This window comes from Egretta garzetta, unplaced genomic scaffold (genome assembly GCF_000687185.1).
Source record: "Egretta garzetta isolate BGI_Z169 unplaced genomic scaffold, ASM68718v1 scaffold339, whole genome shotgun sequence".
NCBI lineage: Eukaryota > Metazoa > Chordata > Aves > Pelecaniformes > Ardeidae > Egretta > Egretta garzetta.
Window position 1 is genome coordinate 2,019,354 of NW_009260800.1, and position 20,634 is coordinate 2,039,987.

The 20,634-nt window shown below is 36.7% G+C and overlaps 1 protein-coding gene across 1 annotated transcript in view; it reads left to right on the forward strand.

Annotated features, from left to right (window-relative positions):
• Positions 1-20,634, forward strand: part of USH2A (usherin) — a 407,979-nt gene that overhangs the window by 227,794 nt on the left and 159,551 nt on the right. The window contains 1 exon segment of the mRNA XM_009646839.1: positions 15,523-15,702. Coding sequence (XP_009645134.1) covers positions 15,523-15,702 — 180 coding nt within the window.

Below are 20,634 nucleotides of genomic sequence, written 5' to 3' on the forward strand. Positions count from 1 at the left end.
GTCAAGATTCTGGCAGGACTATGAGTCTTTAATAGACGAACATATCAGTTCCCAAACAGTGCCGTCACCTTCTCTTGTTAAGAAGTTTAGCTATGTCCTGTTGCAAAGCACTTCAAAGATTACTAGATGTCAAAATAATGTCTGTTATGAAGGAGGGGGAGATGGGGGAGATTTTGCTTGACTGGCTGGCTGGCCAAGTCATTCCACCCATGACCTGTTTTTATTTGAAAGTAGGGATACTCAATTATATAATGCCAGGAACCACTTAAAAAACAGCCCATCAGATATAGGGTATTATGAAAAAAAAATAAATTGCAGCTTTTGGCAATGCTTCTATAAAAACGTAGTATTTATTTACTTAGTTATCTGTTTCTAAATGAAGTAGAATTAGAGAGAACTGAAGCTAAAGAAACCTGAATAAATACTTAGGGCATATTGCAGAAGTATCTATAATTCGATAATGTGGAGGTTATGGTGTTTGATCAAAGAGTTGGATTAATTATATCACTATATTTTTCAACTGTAACTTAACTACTTAACTACATGGGACCTGAAGGGTCTACATTTGAACCTAACATCTCCATGGCTTTTTTTTTTTTTTTTTTTTTATGTAAGAGATGTTACGCCTCTGAGGGATGGACTCATGAGATGCACACTTTTTGAAGCATGGAAATCTTCTGTATAAGTATAGCCCCTGGACAGGGGAAAGGATACCACTATGAGAGCAAGCAATTTTTTTTCTAATGCATGTTGCATTTCTGTATTTTTACACTGCCATCCCTAATGTATATTGTGAAACTCTGCTTGATGTGTTGTTATCTTATCAGTGCCCTACTATAGCATATGGTATGTTGAGATAGCAGGTTGATGACATGGAAAGTGTTTAAATAACACGTAACTTAACACTTTCTCTGTCATGAACTTGTTATTCCAACACTTTTGAGACACCAGCTGATCTAATGCTGAATATTCTATAGATGTCCTCAGGCTTAGCTCCTTTCTTGTCCTGTTCCAATCCTTCAAATTTCACATATATATGTCTCTGTCTGACTGTCTTAATATTTTATGTACACTGTTTTTCCACCCAATGGGTCTGCCGTTCATCGTATTTGTTTAAGATACACAACTTTTCATCCAGCCGTTTTTACAAATATGCATACCTCATAGGAATTAAAGTGAACAGCCTGAGAGCTTATTGGTTATTTCCTTGTTATAATAAGTTGTACTTAATTCTAGGCTGTTTTCTAATGGGGCCTGGTCATCTTAGGTAGTTTGCAAAAGATTTAAAGTTGCTGTGGATGTTTTTTGGGGTGGGGAATATTTATCCTCTTACAGTAAAACCAACAATACATCAGTAAAGACTACAATGTAACACATAAAAGCAAGAGAGAATGTTCTAATGGTACAAATGTCTTTAAATTCCTGACTTTTGAATCCAATATAAATGTTTCTTAATGTGTGTCCTGGTTTTTCATTGCTGTTTAGTTCTGATACTGCCAATGACACTTATTTGGGGATTTTTAGATACTAACATGGCAAGGTCTTGGTAAATAGTATGTTCCTAGTCAACATTTATCAATAGCTAAACTGGAAGAGAAGGAAATACTATCATAAACTGATTTGAAAAGTCACTGTGGAATTGCAAGTGTGAAATGTAGATCAGCAGGAGTTAGTTTGGATTTTCTGCCAATAGAGGAAGGTACTGATAATGGATTTTTCCATAGTTTGACCATGCTTTAACAATGTACACAAGAGAAATATCTGTATCAATTACCCTTCATTTTCTAATTCAACTGCCTATTTTTCTGACAATCTTTCCCTTTGAAAGTACTTGTTAAATTAGAGGAAGGAGCTTTGTTGGGTCTGTTTCACTGTTCTGATCTTTACAGGTACATTTTCCAGAATAGTATTTGTTCCCAGCAGACTGCATATGGGGATCAAATATGACTTTAGAAATTGAAGGCTCTGTCCCAATTCTGCAATGCTCAGGCAACCTGTTTTCCTGCAAAGACAAGTTGCTTCGCCTCAAGTCGTTTAAGTCCCAGTACCTCCTTGGAAGAAGCCTTGAAGAGGAATTTGTTTTGCAGTTGGTTAGTCCAAGGCATGAAATATTACCATTACCAGATCACAAACAGCTTTTCTCTCATTAAGAGGAGTTAAAGTTCTTGTTATTATCTGATACACTTCCAATTCTCAGAGGACTTGAGGGGGAAAGAAAGGTGACAGAGTCAGGTTTATTTCCCTCAAGTAGTTTCCTCATTCAGCCCTATTTACCCTCCAGGTGGTTTAGATTAAGTACAGGGTCATTTTTAATTGCATCTGGATATCTGAAATTAAGTTCTAGTACAGGAAGAATCAGGTATTACCTCTTTTCCAGAGGAGAGAGTTGGAGGAAATTCTTATCTTCCTACCTGTGTCAGATGACTGCATTAGCACAAAATGAATCCAAATCTGTAGTCCCCTGGATGTTGTGATGCATTTGAATGCAAGTTTGACATAAAGAGAATCCTTAATTAACTGTATGTCCTTAGGGAGTTTCACAACACAAAGTTGCAGGGTTATACTTAGAACTCTTTGTTGCTCGTGAATGTAGAAATCAATGTAATTTTCAGTTCTGTGTGGGTTTGGGGTTTTGGGTGGGTTTTTTTGTTTGTTGGGGAGGTTTTTGTTGGTTTTTTTTGTTTTTTACTTTTTGTAACTTCTGTTGTTGACATACCATCCAAGGTTCTTACTTTTCAGTGTTGTAGTTCAGCTGGTATTTTTGTAAAGGGAAAATTATTCATCTGGTTACTCTGCTTATTTGGAGATACTGTACCAGAGAGCTTCTTTGCAGCCCAGTCATTCTCTTGGCAAACAGGAGAATTCTGACAGCAGAATACAGCATTTTCTGGTAAAAAAAAAAAAAAAAAAAAAAAGCTACATCTATAAACAAGTTGACTTTTGCTATATACATTAGAATTTTTTTCATCTAATCTTTTTAGTTTAATATTTGCTATATAAATAAATGAAGGCTAATTTGATTTCTATTAGAAGGTTTCTCTTACAATCTTGATTGAGCACAGTGCTTTCAGTACAGTCTCCAATTAGAATTCAAATAGAGAATGTTAAGAATCAAGTTAGTGCATAAAAGCAGTATCTGCTGGGGGAAGACCTGTGGATGCCAACAGAAGTGGGGAGAGGAATGCTGAAGCCCCTTAAAGTTCCTAGCCTGTCTTGTGTTGAAAGCTGGAGAACAGGGAATGAAAATTCTATGGGATGTTATCTTCAAAGATGCAGAAGAAGGTAAATGTTTTACACTTAGATCTGCCAATTTAAAAAGAACATAACAGTTTTTGAGAATTAAACAGGTTTCAGAAATTACTAAAACATTTCTGAGAGACTTCTTAGGCTAATTTTCATAGTGAATTTCTTTTAGATATGGTTTGCATACTTACCTCAAAATATAAATCTCTAAGTATAGATTTGCATTTACAGTTGCTGCAACTGAATATGTAATACCTGACAATAGATACAAGTTCGTGTATGCTTTAACATTTGCAAGAAAAAATCTTTTACAAAAATGACAGTATAGTCATTCAATATATACAATCAAAACATATGATTTACTTTCAAGACAAGCTGTTTCCTAAAAAACTTGCTAATTTTTTCCCAAAGGTTGAAAAGTTATTAAGCCTTTCCTCTCATGTAGCTGAACATCCATGAAGCTGGTACTAAAGAAATCTGAATATTTTTTTCCATAGTAGGTAAATAACAGGACTGTGTTCTTCCTGCATTTAATCACTTATCAAAGGTGTTTTATAATATCATGTGTTCCTGTGCCAGGGACAGACCATTATCTGTTAAGGACAGGAAAAGTCATTCCAACTTTACTCCAGTAAATTAGGATTGCACAGTAACCCTATATATTCTGCAACCTGAATTCCCTAGTAGTAATCCTTGATTTTTTTTTTTTATATGATAGGCACGCTAAATTTGACTTTAGCAATGTCAATAATTAGTAATACTAATTGCTAAGAAAAATAATCCTTTCTTCAAGAAGCTACTTCTCTACTCTGCAAGAGTAGAGATCCTTGACCTTAAAAGAAGGGTAAAGTTTTCAAAAGGAATGTGAATTTGAGAAATTGTGGTGATATTAATGACGTTGGTAATTTACCAGTTACTTTTGTAACATATAAAGAAATATTTAATCCGTCTCAGTTTGTTGTACTGCTATGATGTTGCACAGTGCCTAAGAGACCTTAGTGCCTTAGCCTTAATGTTACTTGCACCTGCAAGCCCCAATAGTGTTGTTACAGATGATCCTCATGGGAGCAGCTATGATGCTGCGAGAATTGCCTCTCCCCAGGAGATCTTTACCTTCCAAAACATTGATAATAATAATTTAAATGATTGATAAGCATTATCCATTAATATATGTACACAGAAGTTTAGTGACCAATCAGTGTACAACACTGGCACCATGTTCATGTACTCTATGTAGAACAAATAGCATCATAAATGGGAACAACCAACAGGGCGTTTGAGCTGTTCCCAAAGGAAAAATATACAGTGGCAGAGGGACAGCATGGCAGAAATCATTGTCCCCACCCTGAGCAACAACATTGGCATATTTATCATCGCCACCTGCTCCAGCAGAGAGACACTCTCCCCACTCCCAAAATAGGATGGTTTTGTGCGAGCCCTCAGCTGCTTTTCCAAGTCAGTCATTAAGGAGATTTTTTTGTATTTCATCCTCTTTGTCCCTCATTTCCTCTCTCTATCTCCTTAGTTTTAGCTACAGACCTCACTAATAACACTCACTAGTCCTAAAGGTGTTTGAGGGGGAAGAAAAGAGGATGTGTGATCCATTTTCAAATAGTCACCTTTAATCTGTTCACAAGAGCAGGACTTAGGGATACTTGGGCACTGAGTAGTGTGCCATTTAAAGTTTGATTTGCATGGCTAGAAAACTCATAGTTTTGCATGCACTTTAGGATGATTATTGGGTAATGTTTAGTCAAGCTTCAGTAGATTTTGAACAGCTTCACAATACACCACCTACCTTCAGCACCAGATATGCTTTTCTTTTCTATTCCTTGGTACAGGTGTCTCAGGAAAGCAATATCAAAGCAGTCGCTCTCTAATTTCTACACTGGACTGTTTCTTTGATGAAGACTAGCATCAGACTGCAGATAATGCTTTAATTGATCTTCTGCATCTCTCTATTCACATAGTTATGTTTTTGTGACATGTACACTGGTCTCTTTCTATATTGTACGGTGTAATTCATTGGCTTTCATGTTGTAAAACAGATATGTAAGGCTGAATCCCATTTCTGTGAGGAATGTATTAACAGTTCTTACAGGCTGAACATAGTTCTCCTATGAAAACAGTCTTTTAGTTAATGAATGTCTTCTACAGTTTTTAACGCACACGAAGGCTGAGGAGGCTATATTGACAGTGCTTAGGTATCTACGGTAAATCCTAAATGCAAAAATACAATTCATGACATTCGACACAAAATGATTAGTGTCAACAATGTAAATACATGACCCAAACAAAACATATGTAATCTGATTAGAGCTTCTGCAGATGAAGAAATTGTGTTTGGATACTTCTATGTGTTGCTTTCAGACAGACGTACTTCTCTGTTTTCTCAGGTAGAGAAAGTGTAATGAAAATTCGTGTTTGACAAGCTTTGATAAGGTTTTTATTTGAACTGTATAAGGGCAATCAAATTAGATTTTGACTCTGTAACTTCCTAGTGTTGTGCCAGAAAGATCAAGATACTATAATAGGTCATACTTTCACATGCAGCTGATATGGCTGTTTGTGTTACTCTACGTGGTTTTGCCCTAAATAGTCTAGAGGGAGCTACTCTGTAAGTAAGTACAACACTCACCTGAGTGATTCTGTGGTTCTTTCAGTCTACAAGTGCATCATTTATGATGCCTCATGTAAGGTGACTGGAAAAGCCAGAAGAATGTCTGATGTCACATAAAAATCCTAGATCAAGTTTAGAGCTTCATTCCTTCCGAAGTATTACAACTAAGTGTAATGGCATTTGACAGTATTGACATTTTTTATATGACTTCTTTTGGCTAACTCAGCATTCTGAAAAAATAAATAGTGTTCTCCCTTTGTGATTGAAAGGGTTAAATAGTACCAATTCATTACCACTCACAAAAGGATTTATTTTGTTCTCATAAATCAGTTTTATTCCACATTTTTATTATTCCCTTGGGTCAGCTGCTCCAATTGAAATCAATACAAGTGCAAGTGACACAATCAATCTAGATATTTGATTATGGATTTGAGACTCCCAGTTCTGCTCTGTGTGTTTAGCTAGCCTTCTTCTGATAGTGTCCCTGGAGAATAGAAAATTCTTATTGGCATCCATGAATTATGGGCATAGATTCAGAAACCAGATACTGTGATAATCTCCATTTATGTACTGCTGCAGCTAGAGAAAGAATGTTCTAACCATGGAAAAACAAACTTGAAGATTTTAAAGCCAGCTGTTTCTGAAATTTTTTTAGTGTGTAAAATCTCTCCTGAAATAAACTTTATAGAGTCTCATCATTTTTTTATAAAACCCCTCAAACAAAATGGATTAAATCAATAATTATGTGCTCTGTCATCAGCTGAATATCACAAGTACAGCAAATATTTTTGCTATTTGATGCCTTCTGGTCATTTATAGACAATGTGATGTTATGCCACTTGGGGTACTAAACTGTTCTGGGTTGCTTTCTCCTGTTCATCTTGGGATAAGAGCACCTGCACACTGGAAGCCTCTGTGAAATCCACTGAAGTTGGTTCTATTCATAGAATGCTTTCCAGAGTTGGGTGGCCTCACCCTATTTTACAATTTCTTTAGGTCATGGACTGAATTCTTAGTGTGTCCCTACAACACTTAGTACAGTGGGGGTGTGTGTGTGTGTGTGTGTGTGAGGATGATGCCCGCTGGTGCTGTTGCAACAAAATGAGTTAGAATACAGATGAATACACTCACAGCAGAGATTTAACACTATACCGAATACACTGTTTTAACTGGAAGATCTGAATGAGACAGACTGAGTTGCAAGACTCATTGGACATTTCTGTATTTATGAAAGAGTAATGAGAAAACCTAAAACAGTAATTAAAATAAAAAGTTTCTCCCTGACAGTTTCATTTACAAATACAGAGTTTTTAAGCTGAAAGCCTCATGGCACTGAACTGGAAACTCAAAAGGGTAGATGAGACCACACACCAAACATTCTTCTCTGCCTGTCGTCATGACAGAGCCTAATCTCGGCTGTAGTCATTAACTATCCATGGGGTCTGTGCTTTCTTGTATGAGCTCCCTCATCAAGCTGTGGGCTTTATTCATATTACAGTCCATAGAATTAATGAGCATATAAATGCACATTCCTTTGTGTTTGTAACACTAATGATCAGTTATTTCTACTGACAGGAACATGCTTTCATCGTAATGATTACCCCTGCTTTGCCTTAGGGTTCTTGAAGTATTCTGCAAATTTTCATAGAATCATAGAACAGCTGGGGTTGGAGAGCACCTCTAGAGATCATCTAGTCCAACCCCTCTTCTCCAAGCAGGGTCAGTTGGAGCACATTGCCCAGGACAGTGTCCAGCTGGGTTTTGAGTATCGCCATGGAGGTAGACTCCACAACCTCTCTGGGTGACTTGTTCCAGTGTTTGACCAACTTCAAAGTAAAAAAAGTTTTTTTCTTAGGTTTAAACAGAATTTCTTATATTCCTGTATGTGCCCATTGCCACTTGTTCTGTTGTTATATACTGCTGAAAAGTGTCTGGCTTCTTTACACCCTTGCATCAGATATTTATACACATTGATCAGATCCTTCCCCCTCCAGGCCTTCTGTTCTTGAGGCTGAACAACCTCAGTTCTCTCAAAATCTCTTTGTGTGACAGATGCTTCAAGCCCTTAATCATCCTTGCATGGACTCCACTCCGTAAGTCCGTGTCTGTCTTGTACTGGGGAGCACAGAACTGGATAAGCTCTCTAGATGTGCCTCAATAGGGCTGAAAAGAGATGAGGGATCCCTTCCCTTGACCTGCTGGCAATGCTTCTTCTAATGCAGCCCAAGCCTTCTTTTTCACAAGGACTCATTGGTGGCTCGTGTTCAACTTGTTGTCCACCAGGACCTCCATGTCTCTTTCAAATCAGAAAAGATGCTTTCCAGTGTCAGCCTCCAGCCTGTACTGGGGACCAGCTCAGGGTGATGGACAGAACGTTCAGCATCTGCAGTCTGTAAATCTCAAGACAGTCTAAGATAGCTGTACCATATTTAAGTCTGTGAAAAGTCAAAGAAGGTGCCTTTGCTTGTTTTGTAGTGAGGAAAACTGAGCTGCCAAAGAAACAAATTGATTAATACAGTCAGAAAGTACATCTGGGTCTTTGAGCTTTCAGATTTTTGCTGTATGTGGCAATAAGAACTTTTATCTTGTTCTTTAAATGTTTTGTATTTTTCAGTCTTAAAACTAAAGGCTTCTTTAATTACCAGGGAAAAAGGAAAAAGCTAAGGTTTTTTCGATGCAGGTAATGTGAACTGTTCATTATTTACAGGGAAATGAATATTTTTGATTCATGGTTTTGCCAGTTTGCCACAGTGCTTTTAAACTACCCATCTTGCCTCATCCTGCAACTCCCCTTAACCCATGAGAATGAAGGTATCCTGTGGTAAGAAAGACTTTAAGTTCTGGAATCTGTTTTGTGGACTGACGTCCCTAGGAACAATACATCTGTCAACACAGGAGCAAAGGAACAAATCGTGGTTCAGGAGATTAAGGCACAAATGCAACCCCCTGCAACACTATTGAAAAGAGGGCTATGGCCTCAAAGCACAGAAATTACTTCATTAGATCAGTATAACAATTGGGATGATTGGAAAACAGTTCATTCTTATGGTTCTTAGGAAAAGAGAGTCACAGATAATGATGGGGAAAGACTTTTAGCTGGTTTTTATTGGGATAATCAAAATTATGGAGAGTCACATTTTTTTTTATTCTGAATACTGCTCTAGAAATAGTGGGAAAGGCAGAGAGGGATAGAAGAAAAATCTTAGCTGGGAGGAAAACAGTAGCTTGTGTGGAAGTTAACGAGGCTGAAGAATAGGCACAACTAATGGACAAACAAATGATCTTACCGAAGAGGAAGTGTGTGTATTGACAGAATTTCCCCCAAAAGACTTGATGCCAGAGAGCCAGGAACCAGGTCAGGGACAGAAAATGGTGCTCAATGAGGATGAGACCAATGGAAGGATGAGGAAAGGAGGTGAACAAGTGAGGTTTTGTTTCATTTTTATTTTGCTATTATGACATTAAATTTTTCTGTTGCCCAAGATAACATGCTTAACCTCTGTATGCTCACATGCATATAAAGCAGGCATAAAAATAACTGTAAGTTGTTGCGCTAGTTAACTAAGTCATCTTTGTATAATTCTTTACATCCTCATACAAGCTGTTCCTTGACCTGGATTTTTTCTACCTTTATTCTTTGAGTAGTCTTCTACAGTGGGAATAGTTCTGCTACTATCTGCCTGAATATTCTGGAGCAACATGCTCTCTGAGTAAAAGAGGTTATCAAGACCTGTATGTACATAATAGAAACAGTATAGATTGGTAATAATATTTCAAAGCAAGACACAAAGCCTTAAACTCACCCCAAAATACCTTTTGCCATGTGCTAGCACACAATATGTGGTGTACTTTTGTGGTTGAAGCCTCATGTTATCTTGAAATAGTGGTATTGAAAGAAAATAATAGCTCATTAAACATTTGTGATGATAAGACTTAAGTGTTTCAGGCTTAAGTACCTTCTAGGTGGAAAACTCTCTGTGTTTCACAAACTATGCTCCTGCAATATTTGACTTCAAACAAATCTGGGGGTAAGATGAGCAGTCAGCCAATTTCTAGGACACTCCAAGTAGGAATAGGTAGAATTCTGTTTCACAAAGGAGGCTCAGTTGTTGGAGTCCTGTAAGAATATGAACAGAGAAGTATAAGGAAGGCGATTTTTGACTGATATCTTCTGTATAATGATGGCATGCATGGCCTCCTTGCTTTCTGAAGTCAGCAGCATAGCTGTGTCAATGTGTTTGTGATACCGGCACACTACACTTGGTTATGTTTAAACTTATTACTTTAATAGTCAGCAATGCAATGATAGTAATAAAAGTATTTTATAATTTTGAAAAGATTGCCCATATATATGAAACATGAGGTTTTGCTGTTTAATACACAAAACGGAAACATCTCAATTACCTTTTTCCTTCAAAACATTAATTTTGATGCAGCTGGGAAGAGTACATTTAAATGTGGCAATTTCTGGAAAAAAAAACCAGTTTTTAAATGTGAGATGAATACGTTAAGTTTGTATTATTTCCTTTTTCCATTGCAGGCTTTGTCATGAGAATGGTTTCACGTTGTACCATTTCCTGCGCTCCTTACAACCTTTGTCACATGAATAAGATATCAGAACGCTAATGACTAATATACAGTATTCTGTGTCTGCTGATACTATACTGTACTACTGTGACCTTTGCAATATTATGTATTCTGATTGGCTGTCCATTTCACCTCTTCCCCACAAGTTAATAAGGCTGTAAAAAGGAGAGAACTTGAAATGGCCAGCCAGTCAAATTACAGAATATTGAAAAGGTCAGAGCAGTACAGCACACAGAAAAAAATTACGGAATATATGAGGCATTAAAATTCTTGTGACAATGATTATAACAAGAATGGAAAAGGATACCCATTTATGTTATTTCAATCTAGTGAACCCCATAGGATGATGGACCCAGGATAGCAGTAATTTACGCACCACCGACCCACAGCAGCTTTATTCACCTATTTACAGTAGTACTTAGTAACAGGAATGCACGTCTGCTTGGAAGCCCCCTTCAAAGTGCCCACCCAAAACCATAGTGAACCTTCAGACACAAATACCAACTAGAGTGCTGCATGATGCTTAACACTTTTAAACAAGGATTTTGAAGGGAATATGTATTTGTGGATCTTTTTAATGTTTTATTACTTTGTTTTTCGGGTATGCATAGCTTTTTAGCATGTATATGGAAATTCTTTAGCCCTATTTTCTTTGTTTGGATAATGTTTTCCTGAAAAACTGAGATACTTTGATCTGGTGTAAACTGGGAACAGCACAGCTTTTTCTCAAATACCAGACTTAGCCAGAGAAGTTCCTCAGAAATATTGGGGGAAGTATGGAGAGCCTTATGAGCAGGAAGGCTAGTAAAAGAACAAAACCATCACAAGCAAAAATATGGAAAGATTAAGGAATACGGCGAAGGCTTTCATATCTGTGAAGGGTTTAGCCTTTTTTGAGAGGCTATGGTAGTGGCTCTGAGCCCCCTTCCACCCAAATTCATCTTTTGGTAAGGGTGTTTGCGTGTCTAAGTATTGAAGAACGTGGTGAGCCAGTTCTAGGAGTTTGTTTTCTGCCTCCTTAGGTTGTTCACGTTAGCTATGTCTTGAGGAGATCTTTCTTGTTGGAGCACTGGTGACTGTTCACAGCAGAAGTCATGAGGCGGAAATGTGCAGTAAGAAGGAGGTATTCTGGTACGAACCACTTGTCTGAAGTAAAACAATGTCTCTTAGGACTTTGCCCGTGTCCGAGGCAGCTGCTGTTTAGGTCTGCGGCAGCCTTGATGGTGGGCTACAGGTGGAGCTGTGAGCAGGATGGAGAGAAAAACACAATGAGATATGGAAAAAGAGAGGCCTCATCCATTTACACTCCCAAATAGGGTCCACACTGAAGCAGTGTAGGTGGGAATGGCAGAGAGCGATATGACAGGGTTATCGCTGTATCGCTTTCTGTCAGGCTGAACCTATGCGTCTGCATTTTCCAGCCCACTGAAAGCAAAGTTTAAGCAGTGAGAACTGGCAAAGCTGAATATTGCAAGTCATTCCCAGCAAGACCTGCATTTTAAAAATGTTCTTCTAATATTTTACTTGCCGGTAGCAGTCAGTTCCTTGGATGGCAAATCGGATAAAACACCTTTTGTCTGTAAAATTCAGGAAACTTGCAAGTGCACCCCAGCTTTTTATTAGAAGCAATGAAAACATTTAAATTGCTATGTTGTCTAACTCATTGTAAATTTGCAAGTTCATTTTTGAGCTGAATAAAATGGTTATGTAATTACATACTTCTCCTAATTATTGAGTAATTATATACTTCTTATAATTGCCGAGTAATCACTCTGCTATAACTAGAATTTAATGTTACAACTAATTGTATAATTACTGTATATTAATGTTGTTATCCAGGCAACTTGGAATAGAGTGTTATCCTTTTAATTCCTTTTCTGCTACTCAAAACTATATTTTTAAAAATATAATATAGTTAGCCATTGGAAGAAAGACTAATAGTGGAATAAAAATAATCAGCAGAGGAAGTACATCACAGAATCACAGAATGGCACAGGTTGGAAGGGACCTGGGGAGATCATCTAGTCCAACCCCCCTGCTAAAGCAGGTTCTCTTAGAGCATGTTACAGAGAAGGAGACTCCACAACACCCCTGGGCAGCCTGTTCCAGTGCTCTGTCACCCTCAGAGTAAGAAGTTTTTTCCTCATATTCAACTGAAACCTCTTATGTCTCAGTTTGTACCCATTGCCCCTTGTCCTGTCGCTGGACACCACTGCAAAGAGTCTGGCTCTGTCCTCGTGACTTCCATTCTTAAGATATTTGTATGTGTTGATGAGGTCCCCTCTCAATCTTCTCTTCTTCAGGCTGAACAAACCCAACTCTCTCAGCCTTTCCTCGTAGGGGAGATGCTCCAGTCCCTTAATCATCCTTGTTGCTCTCCTCTGGGAGATGCTTTCATATGGCTCAGGTGGATAAGAATGAAAATATTAGCTGTTACAACTGTATTGCAGATAGAAAAAATTGAATTTTCTCATGAACTGGGCACATAAATTGCTGTTAGGGACCCTACTTTTATGCTTGAGTTTTGAATCTATCCTATGTGCCTTGATCTGCCAAGACTGGATTTTTAAACTTTCCTACGCATTGTAGGCAAAACATTTTAAAAACACATCTTTTTTCAGAGCCAGCTGAGTCCTTAAGCATTTCATGTCAGTAGGACCTTAACAACGTGTATGTCAGTTGACCATTTCTAATGGCTTTATTGTTGTTAATAAAACAACAGGTATATATAACAGTCTCTTGTTGTTGCCTGGTGTCGCATACAATAAGTCGCAGACTGCCTGGTGGTGCACAGAAAAACTGTGATAGATAATGGGAGAAACACACTTTGTGGGATTGTATCTCCTCCAAATCACACAGAGGAACAGTTTCACAAAAATGCAGAAGCTGAGGGTTTGATATATGATTTAAAAGCTGAGATCAAGTAATGCAGATGCATTTTTCTAGTGCTGTCTGAGTAGGCTGGGTACATAAGGGTAATCTCAGACAAAATAACTTTGCTTCTGCAGAATTGGTATGTCTGTATGTGGCATGTGCAAAATGTCATGGTTGTTCTTGCATGACAAGAAGCTTTGCCTCCATTTCCGGGTGTTGCTCAGGCTAATGTAGAATTCAGTGAAATCCAAAATAAACCATAGAATCATTGGTTGGAAAAGACCTTTAAGATCATTGAGTCTAACCGTACCTGTCTACCACTAAACCATGTCTCTAAGCATCTAGTCTCCCCATCTTTCAAATACCTCCAGGGATGGGGACTCAACCACTTCCCTGGGCAGCCCGCTCCAGTGCCTGATAATCCTTTCAGTGAAGAATTTTTTCCTAATATCCAATCCAAACCAGCCCTGATGCAACTTGAGGCCATTTCCCCTCCTCCTATCACCCATTACCTGGGAGAAGAGACCGACACCCACCTCACTACAACCTCCTTTCAGGTAATTGTAGAGGGCTATAAGGTCTCCCGTCAGCCTCCTCTTCTCCAGACAAAACAACATCAGGTTTCATGAAATTATTCTACATTCACACGACTATAGTCTGTTTGGGCAGTCTGGTGCTATGACATGGTGTAATCCAGGTAGAATTTGAGCAATAAGGAGCTAGACTACAAGGCAGATTTATAAAAAGGGGTTTATAAAACTCTCCCACTCTCCAAAAACTCAGAAAGTAAGTTTGCCATATGTTACCAGCAGAACAACAGAAAACACCCTTTGTGCAGCTCTGTGAACATCAAAATAATGGAATGGCTTGCACTTGTACCGTAAGTGGATCACAGATTATTTATAGGAATCCAAAAATTAGAGCAAAATCCAGACCACTCATTCACGGTAAAATGCAATGAGAGCATGACTGAAATGTACTGCATATATTTCTGTTAGTGCACATCATAGAAATATGGACTATTTGAAAAACTGTTTCAGGTTTAATAACATTTCGGTTTTAACAGTTCATTTGAAACCTGCATAAAAATGAGCAAACCCAATGTTTCACTTAAAAAATAAATTATAAGAAAGTTTCTAGGGTTTTTAAATTCTGTCTTATTTAGATTTTTGTAGAGGATTCAGATGTGAATATTCAATCTTCTGCCTGTGACAATGCCTTAATTAATTTAAGATATTTTTAATAGTTACATTTGCTTTAATCTCATTCTCATACTTGTGGCTTCACATTTGTGTGAGTCTGCTGTTGTTTGTAATGCAGAGTTTCCATTGACTTCAATGTGAGATCTCTCCATGTAATGATGGATAGTCGTAATAATATTAATCATTTATATAGCACTTTATATGTTCAAAATATGGGATAATCTTTAAATGAGCTCAGCTTTGCTCTCAGATACGTGAGTGAAATCTTCATTGGGTAAAAAAAAATTGTTACTTGACATACAATTTTTTTATTTTCCAGTCTTACGCATCAGGTATTTTGAAAAGGTTTATTTTGTTATTTGTGAAAGGTAGAATATTGTTTTATCTTAAGTTTGAGATCTTAAAAGGGTAGTAAAGGACATATAGGTTCCTGTGGTGTCCTCTGATGATTTCAGATGATAAATTGAATACATCAAATCCTTGTATTATCTTTGAGAGGACTGCAGGCCATGCTGGAAAGCATGTGTTTCTTACTGCATATGACTAATTCTTATGGATGCAATGGAGTTAGCTTATAAACTCCTAGGCTAAGTGTTTTCCTAGTGAATTCAAGATGGTTTACCAGTTTTCGTAGGCATAATAATTAGCCTTAATGTTTTGAATTTGCAGTTATTGTACAACTGTTCTAGAATGTGAGCGATTTCTGAAAACTGGGTTCTGTTTGCAATATATAGCAGCCAGCTTTGCAACTGCATGCTTTGTTCATTTATTTTTCAAGTTTTACAAGTACCACAAACTGTTGGCAAAAGGAGGAGAAAATGGTGAATAATATTTTTTCTTCCAAATAGGTAACTTTTTGTGTTATTGGTATCAATGGCAACTTTTCATTTGAGTAGAAATCAGACTTGGTTCATAAAGACAGCAAATTGTAGCAGATGCAATGTCTAACATTTGTTCTTCTCCCCCCCTCCCCCTTTTCTTTTTTTTTCATAACAGCTAGTGCTAATTATTCTATTGTAAATGGTACTCGGATGTTATGCAGCAGCAACGAATCCAATGTGTGGGTACCCATTAAAGAACTGATTCCATTTTCTAACTACACAGTACAAGTGAATGCTTCCAACAGCCAGGGCAGCTTGATAAGTGATGCTATAACAATAGTCATGCCTCCAGGAGGTAAGTATGAAAAAGTGCTTTTTCTGTTCATGTAACAATTACACAAATACTCTGTTGAACAAAACATTATTTATTACTGCAACTGAGCACTGGAAGTTCAGAAGAATATGTTGCATTAGCAGTTCTTACTAACAAAATCATTCTTTTCAGCTTCTAATTTGTCACATTGCTCAGTTTAAGAACTAGAGAATGAAAACAGGTAGCTGTATGGATAACATATTATGTAGGTGAGAAGTGCATTATATACTTCATTTTTTTTCTGTGAACGGTGTTGCATTCTATCATGGGCAGCTAATCTGATCTAAGAATGCAGAGAAAGTCACCTGCATTTTCTAATCGGTTTTAGAATAAAAGTTAAGTGCTGACAAAGAGCACTTACTGGATAGACTTAGATAATTTGTTTAATAATAGTAATATAAACCATTGGTAATATATTGAGCCAGAATCCACAAGCTGGTGTAGCTGTAAGTCAATTGCCATGTGCTGATTTACAGTGAATGAAGCCACTTTGGATGCTAGCTTCATAAAAATTTGAAATAAGAGAATTGAGCAAATACTCCCTAAACACTGTGCCTCTATTTTTTAATGAAAACTTAAATTTAAAGCTGATGTATATGTGCTCCTTTTGCATTCTCTTTTTATGGGGATCCTAATGAAATTAGCTTTTGATGAATATATGCCAGTGGAAACAATGAATTTAAGACAATTTTGAATTCTAAAGTGAGAGCCTGACAAAACTTGATCTTGAGAGTTGTGTAGGTGTAGCTGATGAGCAGGAATAGTGCAGAGTGACACACATAGCAATTGAAAGTTAAAAAACCAAACAAAACAAACAAAAAATCACATAAGCCTTACAGCTCAAAAATACAATTACACTTAAAACAGTTTGCTTGCAAACAGCTGGATTGGTTTTGGGGCCAAACCAACAGAAAGACTTCTGCAAAGTGAATAAATAAAATGCAAAGTTTGTATGATAGATTACTGGGCAAGAAGGAAAAGGTAAATTCCTAGTACATTTTATGCTTTTCCAGTCTGATTGCTGAATTATACCTAATATTAGAAAATATACATTGTTATATAACAATAAAACTGCATCTGAGTTTTACTGCTCTAAATGAGCAGTAAGACACTGACATTTCTAATCCCAGTGTCCCTTTTCAATTTTGCATGTGGAAATAACAAAATTTGGTAGTGAAAATTTTACCAAATAAGAAGGTAAAGGATCTTTAATAAAGACAGGCAAGGATGTGCACGAGTTTATGACAGCCATTAAGATACACTTTCTTTCATCATTAGATTGTTGTTGATTACAATTAGAAAACTTATAGCTTTGAAATTATCTTTTTTATGACCTTGTGGTAGTTTAAAAGCAATACCTCATTGATTAAATAGGTTTTAGTTCATGCTTCCTTTTAGTTAATGATCTGAAAACATATTATCCTGATTTACACATAAAATCATGCTGAAAAGCATGTGGCATTCACTAGGATATGTGTGTTTAAGTAGAATTAAATTAGCAGTGAGAGTTATTAAAGAAATCTTCCATACTATTGTCCAGTGGACTGTGATCTGTAGTGAAATGAATAATAAATGAAGCGGGACATTTGAGAGAAGTACTCTCACACACTCTATATGCTCGCTATGTGTGTAGACACATACAGATGCACACACATGTATATCTCGGACAACGTATGTTTACTTTACTATGATGTTTATTATAATGACTGTTTGAATGCCATACAATTCCAGTGCATGCTAAATTATGAGTGTAATGGTAATTTTACACCAGTCTGTATTCAGTGCCTTCACTTACTTTCTAAATCATTAAATGAAATCTAGATGCTACTAAAATCAGAAGGAATATTATTTTTTACTTCTGAGGCCAAGATGTCACTTTGACAGAAGTTTGTTTGATCAAAAAGTAAAAGAGGTCTCATATACAAAATCACACCTTTCTAATAAGTGTTAAAATGTAGCATTGTCTTTTAAAGGATAACAAAAAAAGGTCTTTCAGAAATTTGCATTGTGGGGAGTACTTCATGGAGCTTGATGGAAAATTGTATAAGAGGGAGAGTGATAGAGGATGAAGAATTCCATTTTGAAGTTACTGCAGATCACTGTTTTTCAATTACGATACAAATTCTCTTCCAACATGCATTTTTTTAGTTTCTTTTTTTTAAATATATTGCACATAATATAAAGCACACCAAACCTTTAGTGTTACATGATTGAATATATCTTAATTTCTCATCAAGCTGATTTGCCATGCTTAAAGTCAACGCTTAAAAGAAAAAATCTGAGAAATAAGGAATATATTTTATCTAAGCTCTTGACTAAAATTGCAGTGCAGGTTCAAGAGTTCTTGGAAAGATTAAAAAAATAAAAACTGAATCCAAATGTTAATCCATAAATATGAAACTTTCTTTTGACCCTTACTCTGTAGTGGTCTGGAGTTACTAATGGGGTTAGGATTTCAACTCTTAATGGGACTTGGTGCATTAGTGTTTTGTATGCATGGAATTCAGCATTCAGTTTAATAAGTGGTTGACATTGGTGATGTCCCTTAATTTGCTTAAATCTAATTGGCTCTTTTATCAGTCAAACCTGTATGGATTGGCAATTGATCAGAAAGGGTCAGCCATGACTGTGCATGTACTTAAATGCTGGAACCACCAGTTAAAGTCACTGTTGCATAATAAGAAGCTGAAACCATGAGAACAAATGATCTTCAGAGTCGGAAGGCAAAAGAAAGCAGAGAAGTTTTTCAGGATGTTCAAGTTCAGAACAAAGGCATTATGGAGTATATAAATTTTAAATACACTGCTTTTTGCCTCAAGACTTAAAGCTTTTTTTTTCCAGATGAACTGAAATCTTGTCTGAAACTGTCTTTGTTACATCAAAGAACTGCACAGAAAGCTAAAAGAGATGGAAGAAGCATAAAAGGGCATAGTTTAAAATGATTAGTGACAAATTTCATACCGCAGAGGTAGAAGTAAATTTTTTTGAGTTTTATATTTTTTCAAAAAAGAATAAATTTGTTCTATTTATCTTGTCGTAAACTGCTTTGGTAGAAGTTGTAAAAAGTAATATACTAGCCAGTGCTTCCCATTAATTTGAGGCTGCCAACCAGCAAAGGATCTGGAGAACAAATTGGTTTTGAATTAATTTAATTAGGTGATTGAATTGAAATAATACAGTGGATGTAAAATTGCAAAAATCTAGGAGAAAATCTTCTGTATGGAGTCCTTGGTTATATATTTTTCCTAATGAGTGCTATTTTTGATGTAGTGGCACATAGAGGACCCCATTAATTTAGGATTGCTTTGTAATAAGAGCTGGTAAGCTAACCGAAAAGAAGGTTGCAATCACTGCTGGTAATAGCTTATACTCTAGTTAAATTCATTTGTTCCCTGACTTTGGGCCCAAAAGCCCTCGATATGGAAGGGAATGAGAAGTTCTGTATGCAGAAAGGAAGAAGATAGATTATGTTGAAAAAATAAGTGCAAAAAGAGATAGCAGAGAGAGGCAGGTTACTGATCAGATGGGAAGCAAGAGGGTGGAGGCTCAATCGTCACCTCCAAAGCACAGAAAAGAACTGGATTCCCAAGTAATGGCAAGAGTCATGAAGCTTATTGTGGATGGTAATTCTGTATGACATTGTAGATTTGTCTCTGTGTGGTTACTTGTGCTGGGGATTACAAACCATTAACTTAGTGCTGACTTACCTATAGAAAAGAGCCTCAAAGAATTGATATGTATCTCCTATATAAAACATAAAAGGGAAGAAGCTCTGAAAAAAAAAATAGTTACCTAAGCAGTGAAGCATCTTTTTATTCTCTGCTGTAATTTATGAAGTATGTTATTTGTTTATATGCTCTGTCTGTGACTTGCACAACATAGGAATGTCTAGCCATGCAAGATGTCAGATCTTGCATTGGACTCCTATGCACTTGCCCTTTGCTGGCCCCTTGTTTTCGTTTGGGAACCTGCATGCCTTTGCCTACAAGCTTGGGCTAGTTCTCAGCAGGGAAAAGTGAGCCTAAATACTTGTAGCTGTTGATGTTTATTCAACATCTACAGAGGATGGTGTCCTGCAACCAGAGGATTTCAGCTGCTGTTAGTTTAGGTAGCGACACCGCTGAGACTGGATATTGAACCACAATCATAGGATCATTGATCTAATTATGCAAACAAATAAGAACCACATCGTACAACTTATATTCACATCTGAAAGCATTTGCTCGTACAAGTTGACCACTGAAGCCACAGTCCTCCTTAGATGAATTAATATTCAGTAAACAAAGCAAACTGATGCTGCCAGGCCAGAGTTACTTAGGAAGAAAAATCAAACGTGAATATGCTAGAGTTTTCCCTGTGAGACAGGTTTGGTTTTCCGTGGTGCTCAGTATCACGTTAAGTGTCACACCATAAAACTTGTTTTGAGAGAATTTCCTTTACTTCAAATTTCAGGTATTTCAGAGAGATTAGTTGTTTTTCTCATTTCTCTCTCTTTTCCTATTCTTTTTTTTTTTTTTGTGTTCTCTTTTCCCCCTGTAGAATTAGATTAAAATTCAACAGGAGCATTTTTGTTCTGTATCTACAGTTTCTTTTTCATTTTTCTTCTCTTACATTCTTTTATGTCACTTCTAAAGCTAGAGTAGTAAAAAGAGAGTTTAAAAAGGGAAAAAAATAAATGAAAGGTAGTTTAGGAAAACAAAAGCTTCTGTCATCATTCTATTTTATTCATTGTGAAAAAATTATATTTTAAAAATTCCAAATTGTCAAACATTTGCATGATTTCTCTATAACTTCAGAATAACATGATCTCAAGTTTTGATGAAGAACAGGAAATGTTTTATATAAAATTGTTGCAAACAAGTCTATGGGGGTGGGGTGGGGGGTGCTACAGAAAGTTCTTAACAAAAAATTGTG